This window comes from Ambystoma mexicanum, chromosome 8 (assembly GCF_040938575.1).
Source record: "Ambystoma mexicanum isolate Mex_15411 chromosome 8, UKY_AmexF1_1, whole genome shotgun sequence".
NCBI lineage: Eukaryota > Metazoa > Chordata > Amphibia > Caudata > Ambystomatidae > Ambystoma > Ambystoma mexicanum.
In genome coordinates this window covers 630,272,101-630,295,126 of record NC_090929.1, presented here as the reverse complement: position 1 = coordinate 630,295,126, position 23,026 = coordinate 630,272,101, and the positions used below count along the sequence as shown (strand labels likewise).

The 23,026-nt window shown below is 46.1% G+C and overlaps 1 protein-coding gene across 5 annotated transcripts in view; it reads left to right on the top strand.

Moving 5' to 3' along the window:
• Positions 1-23,026, top strand: part of ECE1 (endothelin converting enzyme 1) — a 696,412-nt gene that overhangs the window by 371,071 nt on the left and 302,315 nt on the right. For all 5 annotated transcript variants that reach the window (XM_069610356.1, XM_069610353.1, XM_069610355.1 and 2 more), the window contains 2 exons: positions 14,199-14,323; positions 15,328-15,474. In XM_069610356.1, coding sequence (XP_069466457.1) covers positions 14,199-14,323; positions 15,328-15,474 — 272 coding nt within the window. The remainder of the gene's footprint in view (positions 1-14,198; positions 14,324-15,327; positions 15,475-23,026) is intronic.

The following is a 23,026-nucleotide window of genomic DNA, read 5'->3' as shown; positions in this document are numbered from 1 at the left end:
AAGGGCTATTTGTTGGCTCCATGTTGGCGCTGATCAAGGGCTTTCTCAGAACTTGAAGGTCGTATCCGCGCAGGGCATCGTTATCCGCAGGTCATTTTTTTTGCCCCAGTCTGTTTCTTTTGGACAGGACATCATTTGTCCTTCATTTAATGAGGGGGCTGCAGCAGACTGGTGGGAAGAGACCCTGTAGAATTGCAGCTCAGCAGAATGGCTTCATGAGAAATTCCCAAACTAGCTAGTCCTGGACTAGTGCAAGGTAAATATCGGAGCCTCAATGTGGACTCTTTTGTGATTGTGCTGCTTCCTTAGCGGGAAAACGACCCGTTAAAATGTACGTGGGCTTTCACCTTATATGCACATCACAAGATGCATGCTTGTGTAAAACAATGACTCAACAACGTATGCGGTGTTTACGTGTGTTTTGAAAAACGTGAAGACTATAAGGCTGTATGGAGAGTTGTCAAGTGTCTGGTTAGGTATGGAATTACTGCTGGCTTTCAGATTCATGCCGCATTGCATTATGGTACTTATAGTCCTGCATTTAAAATGCAGTTTTACAATTGGCAATGGAAGGAAGCGCCTAAAACATGTCTGCCTATTCCTGAAAAAACTTTTCATAAGAAAAATCTTGGAAGCAAAGTGGTGCAAATCTGTATTTTCAGTCTTAAGGGTGGTGTGATGGACTTACAGACTCCCCGGTTTCTGATATAATGGGAGGGAGGTGGGGAATATGGACAGGAGTTTCTTTCAAAAAGTGATGACGAGCATGGGCGTGATGGTGGTGCTCTCTCGCACGGCCTTCTAGCCTACACTTCTAGAAGTGGCAGATCTTCCTGCTCTTAAAGGGGGCGGGAGGGTCTGTGCCACTGCAGTGGCATCGATAGGGTACGGCTAGGGGGGCACCGGCCTTCCCTACAAAATGCTGGGCCTCCCCTTCCCCGGCGACAGACGACGACCTGCCCTGGAAGTGTTGCCAAGTCCGCTTAACTTGAGCTGGTTCACTTTGCAGCCCAGCCCATTACACCTCATGGCTGAGCAGAGCTCCTTGACTGGCCTGCAGGCAGTCATTGAACCCTGCACTGTGGCCTTAATGACCTGCAATTAGTCCCTTGTTTTAGCAGTGCCCCCCCCCCCTTCTTGCAAATGTTTAAGCATTTGGCACTGATGTGTTCTGTATTCCATCTGAGAGACTCCTCACAGCTGGCTTACCTGGTAAGTGGGTGTCCACTTACAAGATATTTAAAGTTACACAAGAGAGCTTCCATTTTCAAAGTTAGTCATGAAGTCTACTACTTTAACATCGGATTACTTTATAGGAATGGTCAATTGTTAAGTTGCACAACAGTAAGCTGGATTTTTGTGACAAATGTAATCTTTATCCTTGTGACTTTACTACAAAAAAAGTGCTAAAAGTACAGTTGAATAAAAGGAAGGCATTTTTCAGGCTTGCATTATTTTGCATTCTGCGTCTTCTATTTTTCCTTTCAGATGTGGAAAAAATATAATGACAACAATATTCGTATCGGAACTCTCATATTTCCCGTGGCCAAGCATAAGAAGGCCATCCAGTCCTGTTCCTCCACCCCCTTGAGACTTTTTTCTTTCTTTCCCATTCGAAATGTAGGAAAACTACATGTCTCCGAATTACAAGCAAAGATGGGACTTGATCGCCTTCTCACGCATGTCCACGGAAAGAGCACTCTGCTCTATGCGGCATCATTATTATAGACTTTCAAATCCAAGATGTACATATTTGTACCAAGTTGAGCTTGAAATTTAAGTGTTCAAATGCCTAAACTGTAGGTTGGGCTAATATCCCAGTTTCACTGTTTAACCAAAGAGTGTGATCTTGGGCAGATCATTTAATCTCTTGAAGTATGGACACTAACCTCAGCAGAGCCAATAATCATTTCCTCCTTTATTGCTGCAAGTCACAAAAATGGCACTGGCCATCCAAACGTTTTGTTATACCTGTTATGCTGTGTTATTGAGTCTTGTAAAACGCAGTCTTCCGTTTTCCCGGTTTCTTGGATTTTCAGGATCTTCAAGAGGTGGGGTAGAAGACTAATGCATAAGCAGGGCAAGGTTGCTTTGCTGCAATGTTGATGTGTGCATGATCTGAAAAGGTAGGGTTCTCTGTGTTGTGCAAGTTCAATATATTTTGTGAGTTATCTGGAGCAGTGGTTAATGTGCACTCTGGAATGGTGGCGTAAATTGTTTGATTCTGGTGTCTTGTGATGTGTAAGGAGTGTGGGGAGTTAAGTGAGTGTACTAATTAGGGAATTTCTCTGGGTTGTGGGGGTTCCATTGTGTAATCTGTATTGATTCACTGAGGAGCTGTAGGTGAAGATGTGTTGTGGGGGGGGGGGGGGGGATGGAGAACGATTTTCATGTAGTTACTGTTACCATACATTTCCCAACAGACCACCAGATAAAAACTGGGAAAAACCTTTTTCACTATGGAAAATAATAGTATGGGGTTTGGGCTCTGTGGTTGTGGGGAGGTAGGATGCTTGGTATGGGGCTTGGGTTCTGGGTGTTTCAGGAGCGGGCAGGATGAAGGATGCCAGGTATAATAGTAGTAGTAGTCATTTATATAGCACCTTTTCCCTTTGATATGGTCTCAACGCGCATATAGTAGGAACGCCCTTGGGGACCGAAGTCCAACAGTGTAGGAAAATCTTGTCATAGCCTTAAAATGCATGAGGGGAAGGGGGCGATGGCCAGGCTCCAATAAGCAACCCGAGAGATCAGGCAGGGGTGTGCGAGTGTGGGAGGAGGTTGTTGTAAGTGGTGTGTTGGCCAGGTCAGCCTGTGCTGCGCTTAGGGAGGGAAAGTGTGAGATTGGAAAACTAGGTGTTGCGGTAGGGGTGCAGAGGGGTTTGGGTTAGCAAGAGGTGTTATGGGGTAGGGGGTTGGTGTCAGGGTTTGTTCGGGAGCGGGGTTAGTTCGAACAGGGACTGAGGGGTGGGCTGTGGGGCTGAAGTTCTGGAAGGTAGAGTACCAGCGTACTGTCCTTGTCCTGTTCCTGAAGGTGTAAGGGGGAGTAGGTGTTGGAGGATGTGGGGTGAGGTGTGGAGGAGGGAGGAAGGTGGGCATGGCTGGTGAAAGGCAGGGGGAGTGGGTGAGTGCGAAGTGTGGGTAGTGGGAGGAAATTGAGGGAAGAGGAAAGAGATAGTCGGGAGTCTCATTGTCTGGGTTTTTGGAGATCTGATCCGGGATGAGTGAGGCATGGTGCAGAAGGTATATAATGTACAATATAGTGTATACCACAGTGGCTATTTATGAGGAGGGCAGGAGCTGTATCCTACAAACTGGCAATGCAAAGAACGAAGTACAATACAATGGCTCACTCTGAGCGCAGCAAAGGAGCCAAGTGCAACACAATACCTATTCTAGGGCACAACAGAGGGTAATCAGCAACACTATGGCTAATCTGGAGCGCAGCTAAGAGCAATGAAAACGCAATGCTTATTTTGGAGCGCAGCTAAGAGCAATGAAAACGCAATGCTTATTTTGGAGCACAGCAAAGAGCATCATACAACACAATGGCGGCTAGCTGTGAGCGCAGTGAAGGCGCCCATTCCCAAAACACAGATCCCAAATTCGGAATAAATGCACACACCCCAGTAGGGAATGAGACAAGGAGATTGATTGCAAGTTGAACAAAGTTTATATCGGGTAATTAAATGCTCGCAGATAACTCTGCTGCTAGCGAGCGTTCTGCCAAACAGTGCATAAACAGCACATTATATGAAGAATTTTCATCATCAGTGACTAACAATATAGGTGATGAATACTACATGGTCATTGATTCGCTACTTGGTTACATTATAGACTATACTGGGGGTGATGTAGCTTGATTGGCTGGTGCTGGGTTGGTGCTCCGAGCAGCACGTGTCAGCTGGGCTCATCTGGGTGGGGTGAAGGTCAGAGGCATCGGGCACAGATTGACTAATCTCTTTATTCTGACAACATAGAAAAAAGGCTAGAAACAACTAATCAACATTAAACTCTGACATTTAGTGGAGGTGCTAAAGTTCAACTAACAACTATATATCCAGCCTATACTTTGCCCTCAAGGAACAATAAAACATAGTGCCTTAATCCCGGCGCCCACCACAAAAGGGTTTGATCTACTTGGTGCCTCATGATACAGATTGATAGGTGTTGTTTCTTTATTGGATATATGGTACAGGGGGATTTAGGGATGCAGTGGGTGTGTGCTCTGGTCACTTCAGGGGGTTGTATGCGTAGCAGAATCAAAGGGACGGAGGGGTCTGGGTTTCGTGAAGGTGGGGGTTGAGAGGGCACGTGCGGGTTTGTGGAGATGGATGAGTACACAAGTCCAGATTCGGCCCGGTCAAACACAGGGCAATGAGAGGAAGAGAAAGATACAGGCACGTTGCAAAGGTAGATGGCTGTACTTCTGTGAGAAAAGAGCTTGTGCGGTGCAAACAGGAGAGGAGGTGGAGGGGGTGTCGGGGCTGGCTGTGCACGGTGCTGGACAATGGCAGAGATGGCTATTTAGAAATCATTGTGCGGCCTAATAAAAAGATGGAGTCCTGGGGTAGCATAAAATGGAGTCTGTATGTGTCATCCAATGGCTTCTGTCATCAGAGGACAAAGGGACGTCTCCCCGCAATGGGATAAGCAATAGATCATTCCACGCTGAATGTACAGGGTGGGGGCAAAATACCCTTGCTCTACAGCAGCAAGGTGAAAAGGTATGACACAATGGCTGACTCTGAACTCAAAGAGCAGAGTACAATGCCATGCCTATTATAGTGCACAACAAAGAGCAGGGTATGATACAATTGCTAAACCGGATTGCCGCGAGGAGCAAAGTACAATACAGTGTCTATTTAGAGCACAGCAGAGTGCAGAGCACGACACAGTGGCTAACCCGGAGCATAGCAAGGAGAGAGTGTAGCACAGGGCTACTTTAGAGCAAAGAGCAGAGTTCAGCACAATGGCTAACTGAGCGGAGCAAGGAGAAAGGTTATGATATGATAGGTTATTTATAATGCGCTTAATACCCAGAGGTTTCTAAGCGCGGACCCGGGTGTCGAACCTGTGGTGCTCCGTGTCGTTTTGCTTCCAAGGCGAGCACATTTCCCCCGAGCTATCCTCCCGGGACAACACAAATGCTTACTGAGCACATTGAGGAGCGGTACCCTGCCCCTAATCAAGCATTAGAAGGTAAAGAACTGGTGGGGCTTTTCTGGAGTACAGCTGTGGAAACAGAGAAATTGATATGAGGCCGGGAAGCCCAAAAGGAAACACACCAACACAGGTTACAAAGGACATACAAAGCGCTTTATTTCAAAGTTACAAAGTTACCAAAGTCAATTGACATACGGATAGCTATTCGGCCCTCTGACTAACACGCGAACCTTCAACGTAAGGTTCGCACTGAAAGTGGGAGAGACCGATCATCGGGATGCTTGGGTTTTTATACGTTTTGTCCTGCATTGGCCAGCCCTCTCGCAAGTTAACCATTCTTGGAACCGTGGCTAGGGTTCGTAGCCAGGTCGAACACACAATTTACATAATTTGATCAGTTCCGCTGATACAGTTACATATTTACACACAGGTTAAAGAGAGGACAAGGTCTTAGTTCGTGACCCTAACAAGTGGCCTGCGGACATATTATTTATTCACGTGTGCGGAGGTCACCATGGCCGGAGTCTTACTCAAAATGTCATTCGGCCTCCATTTTGTGATTCAGGGTGACTTCCACACTGCAAGAATACCTAAAATGGCGGCTAGATCCAAGATGGCGGCTTACACAATATTTTAAGGTCAAGACCTTGCCGCGGAACCTATGTACATGGTATTCTTTAGACAGCTTGGCGTAGGCCAACATACATTTAAACAATGCAATTGGGGTCACAATATTATATCGATTTCCACACAGCAATGGCTGTACTCCCAACCTGGACCACCTTCCCCGAACATTTCTGTAGGTTGTCTCACTGGATATTCAATGGCGGGCAGGGGCAAACAGTGAGGGAGATGTCCAGAAATGGAGCTGCCCTTTGCCTCTCGCCGGCTGCCTGGGCAAGGCTGCCCTGGATTCCTCTGAAGAGGGCAGCTTCCCCAAACAAAATCAACCAGGGGCAGGGGAGGCAGGAGGGGGGCGGGAAGAAGAGATGGGAGGGCTGGAAAGAGAAAACTGTTCCGGGGAGCGGTTGGGTAGGGAAAGGCAGCAAAAGGGGGAAAGAACAAGACAAATGAAGCAGGGGCATGCAGGGGGCATAGAGGGGACACTTCCTTCACCAGGCCAGAATGGCTGGGCAGGACCTGCTCTCGCAGGCCTGCCGATCTGTCCTGGTCTCGTTTACTGTGGTGAAGTTTAGATTTCCCCAACGAAACCCACCAATCGGGGCCGGGGATGCAAGAGGAGGGTGGGAAGAGGACAGTGGTGGGTCGGAGAGGAAAACCGGTATGTGGAGCGGTCGAGTAGGGACAGGCAGCAAAAGGGGAAAAAGCAAGAAAATGGAGGAGTGGGCACTGCATCAGGCCAGCTAGCTGGGCAGGACCCACGCGCACGGGCCAACTGATGTAAAGCAAATGTAGAGGGCTTGCGTTTGGCCGTTGGCTGTTGAGTAGGCAGGATGCCAGTATGGGCTGTGGCCTCCTGTCATGGCGAGGTTCGATGCCTGGTATGGGGCTTGGGTTCTGGGTGTTTGGGGTGGAAAGTGTAGGAATTGTGCCAGGTATGGGGCTTGTGCTCTGCCCTCTGGCAATTGGGGAGGCAGGAGGCCAGGTATGGGGCCTGCATTCTGGCCTCTGGCTGTTGAGGCAGCACAATGCCAGGTATGGGGCTGTGGTGATGGGGAGGTATGCTGCCTGGTATGGGGCTTGGCTTCTGGTGGTGGGGAGGCAGAATGCCAGGTATGGGACGTGGGCTATGCTGGATGGAGGAAGGATGCCAGGTATGGGGCTGGGCTATGGTGGAGGGAGGCAGGATGCCAGGTATGGGGCATATGCCCTGGTGGGATGGAGGTCAGCTGGGGGTTAGCAGGCATGGGGGCTGGGCTCTGGGTGGTGGGATGCAGGTGTGGGGTAGGGCTCTGGGTGGTTGGAGTGGGGAGTGAAAGGGTGCCAGGTATGGTGCCTGGGCTCTGGGGAGTCAGGATGCCATGTATGGGGCCTGGGCTCTGGGTGGTGGCGTAGAAGGATGCCAGGCATGGAGCCCTGGGATCTGGCAGTTGGTATGATGTCAGATATGATGCCTAGGCTCCTAGTGGCAGGGGGGAGGATGCCAAGTATGGGGCCCGGATCAATTTAAGAATGCATACTAATGACCCTTTTATAGGCAGGCCCCTACTTTTGCATGTGGCCCCCTTCCGTGCCCCTTCGAGACACCGCTGTGTACCAGTCCTGTTCACCCCCCTGCTCTAGGGAGAGGATTCCTTATCTGAAAGAAGGCAGAAGCTCTAGAGATCACGTGCTCTTTACGCAGGCCTTGGCCGCGATGGCGGCGCTGAGTGCTGCCATTTCCCAGGCAACTTAAACTATTAGCGGCGAATACGCTCGAGTTTCGGGTTTCGCACGGAGGAGGCGGTTGGTGTCCGCCATGAAAAATGCGGTCCTAATGCTGGCCAGATGTGTCTATGGCGAGTAGGGGAGGGAGGGGGGGGGGGCGTGGGCCTCTCCTCTTGAGTATAGTGGTGTTCCTCGCTCGCCCATCCTCCCACACAGACGCCACTTTTTCTGTTCATTCGGCACCACTCTCGTTTTCAGGTCTTGCAGAATTATTTCCCACGAAGTGATGCAACAAAAACCGATGAACGTTTTCCCTGCTTTGTGATACAATGGGCAGACCAGGGAAAAGTGCCTTTGTTCCATTTAAAAAAAAGTCATAATAAGGACATTTATATATATAAAATATGCATTAATAAAGTAAATATTTGATCATTACAATTGTATTCAAAATAGTCAATTCAAAAGTTCACTGTGACAAATAGCTTTACGCTGCAATACATTATCTGTCCACTCTCTACTCATTATGAAAGGTTATAAAGAGGCTAAAATGGCAGGATTGGGCCAGGCAGATGTGTTGTGGGGGGGTTATGTCACCAGCCTGGAAGCGATAGACTGCAAAGCCATCCCTGCTAGAAGATGGAGGACCTGCTAACTAGCCCCACCATCAACACATGCTTTCTGGAGAAAAAAAACCTCTTAACCCGGCTTTCCAATCCAACTTCAGTCTTTTGTGACGATTCCCTTGCCAACAAACAAATCTATACTCCCAATGTATGATGAAATGAATTGGATCAATTGCAACATGGGGTCTCTTGCGTATCACATCCCGGTGGTTCCTCTTTGTGGTCCGAGATGTTCCATCAGCTGCCTCCAGTGGGTCTGTGTCTACATGAGCGCTCTGTTGGTTGAGGCGTTCTCCTTTTCAATCTCAGCCTCTCTATTTTAGGCTCATGTTGTGCAGAAAGACCTCTGTCGGTTCTTGGTCGTTATGACCAACGTCTCTTGATAATCCTACAGATTCCTGCCCAATGGCAGGATGTTATTCCAAAATCAATGTTCAACCACTAATCATAATCAGCTCTGTAGATGTGTTGCGTGCAAACTATGTGTACTAAAAAATAACCGGCAAATACTGAAGTCCGGACTAAAAGTAGAAAATGGGAAATGACTGACACACTGGCTGCTGCTCCTCTTCCACCCATGCATCTCCCCAATGTTTGGATCAGGGGCCCCAGAAAAACAGTGCTGATCAATAAAGCTCTAATATTACTTTTTTCTTTTTTCATGAAACTACTGGAATCTTTGTCTCCTTCTCTCCTCTTTTCTGGAATCCAGTTTTTAAAAAAAAAATCCCTTTCAGTCAGGGTTCCGTCCGGGCCGTGGCACGGAGAGTGTTCTTGTATTATTTGTTGATGATATGGACGGACAGGCTGGTGGTTGTCGGGGGGAGTGGGTGTCCTAATTTCAGCAGCATTAGATACCATCCTGCCAGGCTCGTCCTGGCTTGGTTCTCCTCTTTTCTGGCCGATGGAGGTCAGTCACTTTCTCTCCCTCCTTTTCTTTCTTCTGCTCACTCTGTCGTGTGATGTCCCTCAGGGCTCCGCCTTGTCCCCTATGCTCTTTAATGTCTATATTCAGCCTCTTGTTTGCCTCATCCACTCCATGGCCTCCGCTGTTACTCATATGCCGATGACACCCGGATCCTGGGTCGTTTAGATCTCAATCGAGCAGAGGTGTCCTCGTGCGTGAGCCAGTGTTTGATGGCCATGGGAGTGGATGGGCAGCAATTGGCTGAAGCTAAATGGGGATAAGACGGTTGTTCTGTGGTCGACTCTCCCCCTGATCCTACTCTCTGGACTCCATAATTCTGGCCTGCTGCACTTGATTTTCCTCTTCCAGTGTCAATTGTCAAGAATCTAGGGGTGTTTTTATCTTTGACGCTTTCCACAGCACCTCAGGGTGGCGCAGTCTGCAAGGCGGGCCATTTCCACCTTAACATTTTGACCATAGCTCTTCCATTTCTACCTTGTCACCTGTGGCCCATGGTAGTGGCCTGACTGGTTTTGAGCTGAATAGACTATTGAAATGCTGTTTTTGGCTCAGCCAGTGGGGCTCATCCATGGGCTGCAGGTGTTGCAGAACTTGGCGGGTCCAGTGGCCACCAATACTCCCCTTAGATCTCATATCACACCTGTCTTGTGGTCTCTTCACTGGCTTCCTGTAGCCACACGTGTGTAATTTAAGGCTCTCTGTTTAGTTAATTGAGCCTATTACCTTGAGGGAGCGCACTATCTTCGTGATAAGTTCCCTCCCTATTTTCCAGCTCGAGCTTTACGCTCTGCTGGCATGAGTTTAGCCTCTGTCCAGAGTTTTTGTCCAGAGTGGGAGGCCGGACCTTCTCTGTTGCAGTGTGACGGGCTGGAATGCACTGCCCCACTCTCAGACGCATTCCCAAACATCTGTAATTTAGACGTCTTTTGATGACATTACTCTTTTAACTGTATCTGGCGCAGCTGTGTTGGTGTCTTTAGCACCAAGATGCCCTCGGGCGAACAAGCGCTTTATAAAACTTATTAACATAACTTCTTGATCTGAAGAGGAACTTTAAGGGAAAATGCACTTTTAATTCACATTAGTACCCGGCGATAGTCAAGCAGAATGCAGCACGCATTCTGATTGGCTCTCGCCGGGTCCTTACCTGGCCGAGAATCCTTCGATTATCGGCCGGTATTCCAGCCGCCTTGCCCTCGGCGGGGGGTGTGGCAGCCCCTCAGCCAATGAGGAGGCTCGAAGCGGGGCCACCCCCGCTCCGAGCCTACAGTTAGGGAGAATTCTCTTATAAGGCTAATTTCCTAAACTTAGTGAGTCCCCCAGCAGCTTTGCTGGATTTTTGGGTTTGTTTTTTTCTCCTGCTAAGAGTAAGACTCTTTTCCTCCCACTCTTAGGCATGATTTGAGGTATGTCTTTGACTTTGTGTGTGCTTATGGGCTATGGGGTTTTCTTTCTGCTCCATAGGGTATCAACGATTTTTTATGTATGTGTTACACAGCACCCTCAGTGCAATAACACAGGGTTGTCATAGTGACCCCCAAACATAGACTCCATACCCTGGGACTGACTACTGTCTGCCAGGGCATGTAAAGTCACCATTGACTTTACTAGTCCTAAATTGTGAACAGAACCAGTACAAACCATCATATTGTGGAAATACTGGAAGGGGTTAATTATATTGCCCCTGGGTCTGTTTCCAAGGGGGCACTGTCTAGTCCCCCCTTGTCGAGTTTCTGGCTGGTGGCAGTGGTTACCACGCGAAATATTCCACCGGAATATTCTCAATGGGATTTTCCCATTGATTTTAAACGCACCACTTTTTGATGCAATGTTAAAGATACTGCTGGTTTATTTATTTAATATTAAATTAACGGTTGGGTCTTTTTGCCAGAACTCTTTTCTAAAATGGCGTTTGTCTCTGTAACTCTGACAAAGGTTGAGCCCTTTGTTCCACTTTTTGGCGGGCTTCTCCACAGAAGCCCTCCAAATGGTGCCACTCTGTCTGGGTTCCACAGGAAGGGTGGAGGGGGGAATTGGCACCCTGGACTGCATTGCCTCGGCAACCCAAGTCGCACTCTACTCTGATTGGCCCAGTGGTGAGCCGCCCGGCTCACCACTTAGCATGTGTGATTGACAGCTAGGCTGATGAATGGGGGTTTTTCTGCATAAAAGCAGGGCCTTTGGGATTGGAACTTCAGAAGTCGCCACAGGACCTAAGAATCCGAAGAGGGAAGAAGCTGAGCCATCTGCAACAACAACACCACCGGTGATGCCCTGCTGCAACTACCTCACCACTTTCCCGACGACAAGAGAAGATCTTCTGCTGGACAAGTCTTCTTCCTCTGAGCTGGTGGGACCAACCAGTTTTCCCTTTTCGCCTTCCAAAGACGTCTCTTGGTCGAATCGCCCATGCCAAGCACCCCGGCGGCCGGATAGCCAAGCTTCACCACTTTGACCGCGAATAAAAGGAACGCTCCTTTTTTTGACTAACTCCACGGCTGGTTTCATCCCTGTGCAGTGCAACGACTCGATGTTTCCTCCTCGACGAGATCCTCTTTCCCTGGTCGAAATAATGAACTGTAAACACTGCCAGGAACAACTGCCACCGCTGGAGCTTCCTCTCTGTTTAAGGTACTGTGTCCTGTCTGGCCTCCCTTTCTTCGGTTTGCCCAAGGTGACCCTTAAATCCTTGGCTTGCCAACTGGGTTGGCCCCAGACCTTCTAACTTTACCTTCTTGAATCACCCAACCTCTTTTGAACATTCTGCAAAGACTTTTAGTGCATTTTTAAACCGTGTGATCCTGGGCACATTTCTCTTTTCTCCCTTTAAAAGTGGGCCTGGCCTATGAACTTTGGCTCTACAGTCTATACTGCCTTTATTCCCTTGCTGAGAACTCCTAAAAGTGTTGGGACCTGTTTTATTTCTATGCTCTGCCTTTTTCTCTCCCTTTAACTAAACTATTGGAGTGCCATCCGGTTATGCGCTCACATCCGTTTAACAAATTGTGATGTTTTAACTCTGACTTTTCTGATAGTTATCAAGGGAGGTGTGTATACTTTACCTGACTGTGTTTTAACTTGCTTTTGATTTAGAGTGCTAGTATATTGCCTAAAGTGTGTTTTAAATAAATAATTATATACTTTTTATTCAAAGCTCTGGTCAGTGTTTGTTTGATTTACTGTTTTTTTGGCCCTATTGTGTATACTCTATATACTGCCCTACTCTTCTTGAGAGAGGTCTGACTGCTCAGCCACAGCTACCAGGTAAATCTGGGTGGTGTGGACTGATACCAATTGGGTTTACAGCTTGCTCCTGTAGTCTTAATCTTTTTGCAGTGTTCCCTAAGGGAACTGCACAGGATTCTGCCTAACACCTACCCACAGCTGAGAGGCTGCTTTCGCCCCCCGCCAGGGACTCGGGTAAGCTTTTTTAAAACATTTTTTTTATTTCCCTTCCCTCCCTCCTCCCTACCCTCCCCACCCCACTTACCTTCTTTCTCCTGCGTCCCCAGTGGGGACGATGGCAGCGTCCAGCAGTGTGGAGACTCGGAGCGGGCCACCCCTGTCCGCACCTCCACACGGCTGGAGGCTTCCATAGTCCCCTGACGGGGACGCAGGTACATGTTTTTTATTTTTTTTTTATTTTTTTCTTCCCCTCCCTCCCTTCCGCCCTCCCAACCCCACTTACCTTCTGCTTCTTTTTTTTTCGGGTACGGACGCGCTGGGAACACTTCTGTTCCCAGTGTGTCTGCTCCCGATGGCAGGCATGTAAAGGGAAAACTGACTCGGTTTTCCCTTTCCCGGCGGCCATTTTCTTGGTCGGTTTTTTTTTCTGTCCCGAAACGCAGCGGCTTTTTGGGACAGAAAAAATGGTTTTTGTGCCCTGGTCACACATATATTGCGGGCCAGGGTACTAATAGCAATACGACCCTCGCGGTGGGGACATTACCGACTCAGGTAATGCCCCAGGGCCTTCGTTAAGGCCCTCGCTTTGCTAGGGCTATAACTATGGGCCCCGGGACATTACCTGAGTCGGTAATGCCCCCACCGCGAGGGTCATATTGCTTAATTAATTCCTGCTCATTGATAGTTGGAATTCACCAAGAATAATAGCCCCCTTAACAAGACGTCTATTCCTAATTCGGAATAGATTTGATTAGCATAATGACTCAGTCTTTTGTGAGACTGCTTTTCCATTAACAATGTCTCTTACTTTATAGCAAGACTTTGTGCCATAAATGCTGGCTCTCTGCTTTTGGTGAGGCTTTGCTTTCAAGCATGCATGCTTTATCACTCTTGACTCTTGGTCTTGTTAAAGGCTTGGTTGCAACAATCTATATGGTATTGTGAAATATATTTTCCCATGTTGCATTTTTTAAAATAACCTTTGCTTCTTGGCATTTGCTAAGACTTGCTTTCAACTACATTGCATTTCTTTGGTAGAACGTAGTTTCCCAGGGTGCAGTACTTGTGATTATCACCTAGCATACTTGAGTTTTGATTACATTCGACTCTTGTCTTTTATAGGACTTGGCTTCCAAACGAGTGACTCCATTCGTGGCCTACAATAAGACAGCTTCCCTACCTGGAGGAATCCCAAGTGTTGGGCCAGACAGAAGCCAACGACACAGGCTATTGCTCTGTCCTCCTTTTTGTTATGTTTTCTTAAGTGGTAGGGCCAGTTTGCTGAATAGGATTTGGACTAAGAACTATTTCTTTTGGACTTTGGGGAGCACCCTTATACCTTATTTTGTTAAGCATGAAACGTGCCTTAATGCAGTAGGATCATATAGTTGTTTATTTTTGCTTAAATAAACATCCTTAACCCGGCCCATTTTAGCCAGAGTCCTTCTTCTGGTTCGCCACAGTACCTTCTAAGTTGCTGCTTTTATACTAGTTCTACTAAGAGTTGGAGTCTCTTACAGGGCCATGGTTTACTTCCTTGTGCAGGGTTACACGGCTGGTAACCCAGTATAATGCTTTGCAAGCCTAGCCCCCCCCTTCTCTGAAAGCTGACATTAAAATGTCATAATGTAATAACCACATCTTTGTGAGCATACCCTATATTCCATTCATTCTTACAAATATTATGGCTACAGACCCCTTGCATGCCTAGATCATTTTCACAACAATCTTGTTTTTCCCGTTTTCAGAGAACACCACCATGAATGTGACAAGTGAGGCAGAGCGCAAGGCCCAGACGTACTACCTTGCTTGCATGAATGAGACCAAGATCCAGGAGATGGGGGCTCAGCCTCTCATTGACCTCCTTCAAAAGGTGAGACCCCTGCCCCTTGCCCTCTCAGTTCTCTTTTTGTTTTTGTTTGCACCTTTACAACACCCCTCCCACCTACACAACCACCCCTTTCAAGCGCAATCTAGACCCTCTTAGAAAGCAGTATCACTGCATCACACTCCGAGGTGGCATACGTGGGGCTCCAGTCGGGCTGGAGGTGCATAAGCAGAGTGGAGTGAAGATCTGAGTGCTGGAGTAGCTGGGAGCTGCAACCTTGGAATGGGTTATATTGGCAAAGCGCTGTGGATCAGAGGACTGCATTAGCATTGGGGAGCAGTGGTGGAGGTGCATGGGTATTCCACTGCCACAAGGCCCGTATCATGCAAAGTAGACCGGTGCTTTTTCTCCCCTCAGAAATCCCATTGCCCGCCTGGGAGGTTGGGTTGGGTTGGGGGGTGCCGAGGGTGCAATTTCCAACTATACACATCGGCTGTGGCGATCATGTAGTCCACAATTTGGTCTTAGTTTCAGGGTTGATGTCGTTGGTCAACGTGGCCTCCCATAGTCCAGTCCTGAGACTGCCTTCTCAGAGAGATGTTGTGTTCTACAGGTCGGGTGTGAAGTGTTTGTCTCCTTTGCGCAGTGCAGTGCCCCTGTATTGCTGAGGCCTGAAGTGGTTGCCTTCCCGGATTAAAGTGAACTTCTCCTCGAGGTGATGGTTGAAGTCGTTGCCGTTTGAGAAATGTGGTGTCATCCTGTTGCTCGGAGTTTGAGACCAGAGTTGAAAGCTCCAATTAGACAATGTTAGTTACCTTAAGGTTTGTAGCTACAAATGGAACCTCTTGCGTTGACTTCAGTGCTATAGTGGCACTGTGGCCCCAAACACCTCATGTGCTCAGGGACAGGGCCTGCTCTTGATCCCTTGGGCGACATTTGACCAGCTCCATTAGTGCAAACGGTTGTTTCTGCTCGAGTTGCACGTAACGCAAGACAAAGGGCGGTCTTGGAAATTATGTTTTTTTTTTAACATTTTTTTTTTTATACAGCTGGGTGGATGGAACATCACTGGCCCCTGGGAAAAAGATAACTTTCAAGAAACTCTGCGGTTGGTCACAGCAAATTCCCGTACATCTCCCTTCTTTTCTGCCTATGTCAGCGCAGACTCCAAAAACTCTAACAGCAACGTAATCCAGGTGAGTCTTCTCGGTCTGTGCTAACTTGATTAACTGCTTTGTTATCTAAACAAAGTACTGATATATGTTAAAGTGCAACGTTAAGGTGATTGCCTAGATACATGGGACATCAGAAAATCCTATTGCTAATAACTTTTGGCTTGCATGACGGATTTGGCAGACATTTCCAAACAAACATTTTTTACGTCCCCTTACCCCCGCCCCCCTGACTGGAAACCTTGGGTAAGATTCATTACAAAATTATAGTTATTACGAAAACAACAACATTTTGTTTTTCCGCCTACTCCCATTTCTTTTTCCCGTAGAGAGGAAGTGCTGATTTTTGCGCACCGAAGCACAAAACCGCAGACAGAATTGGATCAAATAAGAAACAACTTGGGCACGAAGAGTTGACTTAATTTCCGGGACAGGTTTGGGGTTATACTGTCCAGTAGTTTTTAACATTTTCGACAAGGAAGAAGGTTCCCCCTTCTCCCCAAAATATAGCAATATCTCCCACAGTGCTTTTAGCAGAGAGGCCTTTCAAAACTGAAAAAGCAGCCATCGATTACTAATAACTGACTAGCTGGATGGCTTTGGATTCCATTTTTCAAAAGATTGTCCAGTGCCTCGCACCCCACAAACTGTACATTTTGGGAACAATATGTTAAAAAATGAAAATGTTGTTAAGAAAACTAAACTCTGCAGTTTTCAGCCATTCATTTTCCTATAGAGAAAAAGTGCTCTTTTTGAACCACCATAGCGGCAAAACCACAGGGTAGATTTGGACCAAATAACTTGGACACAAAGCATTGACTTAATTCCCTTGACTGGTTTTGCTTAAAGCTATCAATTACTTTTTAAAACATTTATATCGGCCTTGGTACTATGCAGCAAAGTAGCTATTAACATTTTCCCTCGATGACATTTTCCAAACAAAATGTTTGTCAAGGACCACCTCCTCCCAAACTGGATATGTAAGGACTAATTTGTTAAAAAAATTATAACGTTATTAAGAAAACATAAAAATGTAGTTTGCAGCCTACTCCCATTTTTCCCATGGAGAAAAAGTTCAGTTTTTAGCCATTGCACGAAAACTGCTGGATAGATTTGGACCAAATAAGAAACAATTTGGTTACAAAGCATTGCCTAAATTCTCTTGATTTGAGGTAAATCCATCCAGTAGTTTAATAAATATTTGACAGAAACATGGGGTTGCCCCTGCCTCCTTTTCAGCCTTAGTGCTTTGCAGCAGAGGCGGTGAAAGGCTTTTCCGAAAACACGATAGATTTTTTTTGCATGATGCAAGCGATTCCGGAAGAAACCAAAAATGAAACTACTCAAAACGGTATTTGGAGGAGGAAAAAGGATTCCATCAAGCTTTGCAATGAACTACCCCATGAACTTGGAGAGTCTAATGATGCTCTCGGCTTCAGAAAGAGACTCAAAACTCTTCTGTTTTATGTAGTTTAAGGAAGGCATGGTATCAAACAGTAAGACACAAAAGTGATCACAGTTCAAGGGTGTTTATTGAACTTCAATTTGGTTTGAAAAACACCTATCGAATCCTAAATCTAAAGATGGAAGCAACCTAGGACCATCAATTAATAACAGTCCTAGTCGAGTCTGTCAAAATAAAAGGGCCTATACTAATAAACCTATTGCCAAGCCTTACTTCTAAATTCAAGTAGTGTGTGAAACAATGTTATGCAAAGAAAAGTGTTCAAGAAATGAAATGTCAGGATATTCCCTTCCCCACGTTTTCAGCACGGGACAAGGTGGCACACTCGAGCTTAGCACACACTCTGGCTTCTCTAGCACTACTATGCAGTTCAAAACCTCAACATAAGAGCCTTCTGTGCCATTCAAAGTCTTATTTCAGAGTGCCTGATGCAACACGACAAACATTAAAGTTCCTTTCTTCTTAGAATTTCACATGCACAACTTCTCAGGTGATTTACTGTTCACCTGGGTCCCCCTGCGCCGGGCTCAGACCCACTTTAACACAAAACCTTCAATTGGTCTCCCTCTACCGGGCTCGGACCAAATTTATCTACTTTTCCAAACTTTCCTCATTCATCAAAAGACTTACAATTGTGCCCGGGATTCTGCTCGACCCGTCGCAGGACCACTTCGATTCACAATTGCTCGTTCTCTTCTTGATATAATCTTTTTCTCACTTTCACTTTTGTCACTTCTCAGCTGGATACCATACAGAGACTTTCGATTGAGCACTTAGGCGTGCTGGACCACTCTGTCAAAGGCATTGTATCTTGCTTTAGAAGTTCAATCACTCATCAGCAGTTCAACTTTACTCGGGTCTCTTATCACAAACCTTTTAACAGTGTTTGTTCCAGGACTCGCCATACAATGTTGCTGCTTGCAACCTTGACTTCAACACAGACCAGTCTTGTATCAGTCTCCGCAACTCACCGGCAGTGTTGATTTCACTGGCGCTGCTTTGTTGTTGAAGCCAAGGACGGAACCGCTGCAGATGCTGCTTATCTCCGCATTGATTGACACGGGAAGGCCCCGGGTATATACAACACACAATGCAGAATTCTTCTGCCTGGTTTCCTGGTCTTATACTTTCTATTCAAGAGGCATCTGGAAAGTAACCATTCCTTGTCGAAAAGGTCAAGGGCACTTCCCTTCTTGTGATCCCCTTCTGGTTTGGCGTCTTTCTCTCGTTAAACTGCCATCTCGAAACTGCTGTTTCCTCGTGTGCTTTGCCTCGCTCAGAGTGTGCTCTTGTGCTCTGCTGTTTATCCGTATGGGGAAGGTTAATGGAATTCAGGTGTGTGTGTGTGTGTGATGGTCAGTAATTGCCTGACCTCACCTGACCACGGTATTGGGAAAAGTCGGGTATACTGCTCTGGTATTAGTCTGTTTTCTCTCATATGGGCTATCTGTGTGAAAGTGTTCATGTTGTAAAAGGGGGGTTAGAGTTCCTAAATATCTTACTGGGTAGCATGGGGTAAAGGTCTTACAGGGGAGGGGATACCGTGTCTCACCATACAGTGTCCAAGCTCCTTGAAAACCCCTCACCCAGGTTTTCATCCCGCACTTGTCAACCCCCATGAACTGGATCCAAAAGCGATGGCTGTCTCCTGGCCACCTGGATGACAGATCCCTGGGGACTAGTGGGTGAGACACCTTCTGGTCACTCCTGGAGGAACACCGATTGCTTTGAATGGCAGAGTTTAGATAGCCTGGCTGTATGCGCTACATAAATATCAACAGCAGTCATAACAGGCTAGAGGTCGGGAGTGGGAAAGAAGGCACCATGTGAAGTTGGCGATTTCACTTAGGGCCAAGGGGAGGCGGTTGGGGAGCTAGTTACGGGTAGAACATGTTTTTTCTTCTGTTGAAGACTACGGGAGTCTCGCAAGATTACTGCAGCAATTCCACAAAATGCACTCAGAAAAAAATGTCAAATGATGCGATGAGTGACCAGGGGTAATGGGGAGGGTTAGGGAGGGAAAAAGCAAATGAGCGCAATGAGGGGATCTGGAAAAAAGAAGAGTGAAACATGTTGAGTGCCTTTGAGCATGGGGAAGACTTTTTAATTGAAAGGATTTTTTTCCTGTTCTTGTTGTAATGCTCTGTGCCACAGGGGGTGCATAGTTAAGGTGGCTTTACTTGAAATGTCTGCTGAATTTCAATGGTTTTGTTACGTTACATTTTCACCTTACGTCTCCCTTGCATAGGCCGCCATCTAGTGGTTGGTGCAGGCTATTACAAATTGTTTACTTTCAAAGTAAAAAGGCGTTATTGACAAGGTTGTTCATGTCACACTATCCCTATCTTGCATGCACAAGTATTTGTGATCCCTAAAGCATCAATGGTTCCCATATCATTTTTTTTTCTCCATTAGTTGGTCACGTGTGTATGTGTGTGCGTGAAAAGACCTCTTTCCACTAGCTGGGAAATGTTTTCATTCACCCCAACCACTGATACTTTAGCCCGGAGACACCCTGCTCTAGGCGTAAAGTAGAGAGCATGGGAAACCGGTTAATGTTCTCAGAGCCGTTGAAAATACTTTTAACCCCCCACATATCTACTCTTGGGGCTTGCCCCAGCTCCATATTTCCATGTGAAGAACACTCTTTTTTTTTAAATTCTGCTCCAAGAGCTGGGGATAGCTCAGTGCCCAGGGCAACTCTCTGGTCTTGTAAACAAGACACTGCGGAGTAGAACAGGTTCAATACCTGGTTCCACACTTAGAGGCTGGACTCTATACAGCAAAGAGCGCAATAAAAATAGAGACATTAACAATAAAAGAGAAATCAAGTTTCCCTTGGTAGGACACACACCCTCCATTACCATTGCCTTCCCAAGGACCATGTCAAGGAGAGTTGCTATGTGTGCACATTCTTGAAGCCAAAAATGCAGAAGATGCATCTAATGAAGCGTTGGGTGGGCTGTGCAATGCAGGTCACTGTTGGGCATGGAACCAGGACAAAAGGATAAGAAACAAGGCAATCCAAATTATGGAAAGCGATGTCCCCTGCATGCTTTCTGTAAGGCAAAAGAGCCTAAACGATACTGTCAGAGATTTTCAATACATAGTTAGTGACTCTTTTCAAGTAGATATTCACAATGAAATGTTTGAGTTTCGTATATACAACAGTTCATCAAGCTATTCAGTGACTCATTTTCATTAGAGAAAACATTATTCTCCTTTTATTAATAATTTCAGGTTGGCCCAACGCATTTCGAGATTCATATACTTTTCATTAGGGGCATCAATTTCAACAATTTCACAAGAATCTATAGAGAACAAAAATTAATCAAAAGTTTACCAATTTGGTTATTTGTAGAAAATAATAGCATAATTTCTAACAAAAGACTTTTTTTTGTTAATGATCACAAAACTTATTAGGTAGAACATCCTGTCCTAAATGTCACCAGAATCCTAATGTTGCTTCGGTATACCATAGCTAAAGAGCTGTTCCCAATTTTTCAACAACATGCTTTGTTTGAATTTTTGGGAGCATTATGTGTCAAGAAAGAAGACAAATTTCTAAAATACACCTGAAACCTTCTGTAAGGTAGGGCTAGGCTTAATGTATTCATCCATAGCAACACTCAACCTAAATTATTAGCAGTGAATCAGTGTGTAAAGAATAGTAAAGTATGGTAACCCAACTCACCCTTCTTCCAAGGGTGTGAAGAAGAAGACTTAAAGAAGCAGGATAACAGCCCCTAGGTTTAAATGTAAGTGAGCATCATGTAATTTGGCATTTCCATCATATTCTTTTTAGGGTGAAGCAGGCTCTGTTCTAAGAGAGAGCGAGAGCAAAAAATTATTAAAAAGGAGGAAAAAGAAGTGGTGTCTATGGACATAAGGGCTGCCCATGATGAATAACTTACTTGCAAGGAGACTAGTGCACAGACGTAATCTTCTGTACAGTGGAGATGCGGTCAGGAAGCACAGCTTTCTGTCTGCATCATCCGCAAACGTGTTTTTATATGATAATGTGGTAGTATGACGTCACTTGCGCATGCGTGAGCGGTTTTCAATGCGACGTTACTCACGCATGCACGAGGGACGTAGAAGGTAAGAAAGTGATTTGTATATGGCATAAGAATATGCCAGAAAGGTGATCTATCAAGGGGTAAGTGTCACGTCTCCCGTTGCTCGCCCCATTAAGAACCGCACGACCACACGCCCCACACAACACCTAACAATAAGAGCAGTCCTTGCACATAGAAAGAACCAGCAGTTTGCCTGGCGTAGGACGACACCAGCCTGTAGCCCCGGCGTCTACCGTCCTTTGTTTCGCTGGCAGTTACCATGGAGGCCCGCTATTATTTTCTACAAATAACCAAATTGGTAAACTTTTGATAAATTGTTGTTCGCTATAGATTCTTGTGAAATTATTGTTGAAATTGATGCCCCTGATGAAGAGTATATGAATCTCGAAACGCTTTGGGACAACCTGAAATCATTAATAAAAGAAGAATGTTTCCTCTAATGAAAAGGAGTCACTGAATTTCTTGATGAACTGTCGTATATATGAAACCCAATCATTTCATTGTGAATATCTACATGAAAAGAGTCACTAACAATGTATTGAAAATCTCTGACAATATCGTTTAGGCTTTTTTGCTTCACAGAAAGTGTGCAGGGGGATGTAGTTTTCCATATTTGGATTTGCTCGTTTGTTAGTATTTTTCCAGCCTAGATACCAAGGCTGAGTCTCTCTCCCCTGCACCTCGAACTCTGACATTACATTTTATTCAAACCTCTTCTTTCATTGAATTACCATTTAAATATTGGTGTGCAAGTGAATCTTTGTGTTTTGTTACCAGGTCACAAGGATGACTTCATCCTAGATAAGCCTCTGTAAGAGGGTTCGAAACACAAACCCTTGCTGTTGGTCCCCAGCTCCAAAGGGTCTCCCGTTGGAAAGCCTAAGGGTAAGCCTGCCGTCGACCCTGCAGCTGTAAAACACATAAAAGCCACAAACTCGCGGCCAAAGTCTCAGACCCATATACATTGCACCATAGAAACAGGATTGGCGTCAAACGTTTCCGACATCCATCTGTCCAGGAAAGAGTACACTCAGTTCCAAAGAACGTCAAGGGCGAAGACCCATAAAGAGCGCTCAGCTCAAAGACACGAGTACAGCACTGATGAAGATGGGTACATCACATGAAAAGACCATGCCAGACCCAAGTAGCCATCCTCCACACAGAAGGTACCTCTACAGGAGACTTTTTACACTAGGATAGGCCAGTCGCTAGCCTCAACCGTCAAGAAGAAAGGACTCCTTGTTCTCATCAAATGAAGATTAAGGGAAGCATGAAATATCCTCTCAAGAATCCTCTGGATCGCTGTCTGGTTAAGCACGCCAGTTTGGGACAATGAGAACTTGCTATTATGCAATAGCTATTATGTTAAAAAATGACAGATTATTTGGCCAAAAAGGGGGTAGAAGTTGAAGCATCTGCAGCTTGTACCCACACCAGTCAAAACCCAGATTTCCTTGAAGACCAGGAGGACCTAGGGAAGGCAATGAGTACCCATTTGATCCGTCAACAGACACACAGGCACCATTACCAATTCACCTACTGTGGACTATTATGCATCTAGGTCGCTGCTAAAAGGAGCAGCTGCAAGGTTTGGGATCAAGTCGCAGTTTGAGGGTATAGATTTAATTGAGGGCATATTAGGAGAACACAAAATGGTATTCACTGTATCCCATTGATGCAATCCGTGTAACAAAAAACGTATTGCACCTTTCATCTTAAAACCATCCTCCACTAAGGCTGCTAATGTGCGGATTGGAGAAAAAAAACATACAACCCCTCTTCTCCAGCATTGGATCTCTTGTCCTATGGACATCATTATGGGTGCTTTAGTCCGCACCAACGGGACGTCGAGATTATAGCTCTGCCCCTGCTGCTTCCCCTCAGATTTCAACCATCTTCAACCATCTTCCAAACTGTTGGGATTACCTCAAATTCTCTGCAGAGAAAATGGGCCTCATTACACGGTAGGCGGTAACCATGGCGCTATTAGCGCCATGGTTGCCGTCGGTATTTTACCGTGTCCGCCTTGGTG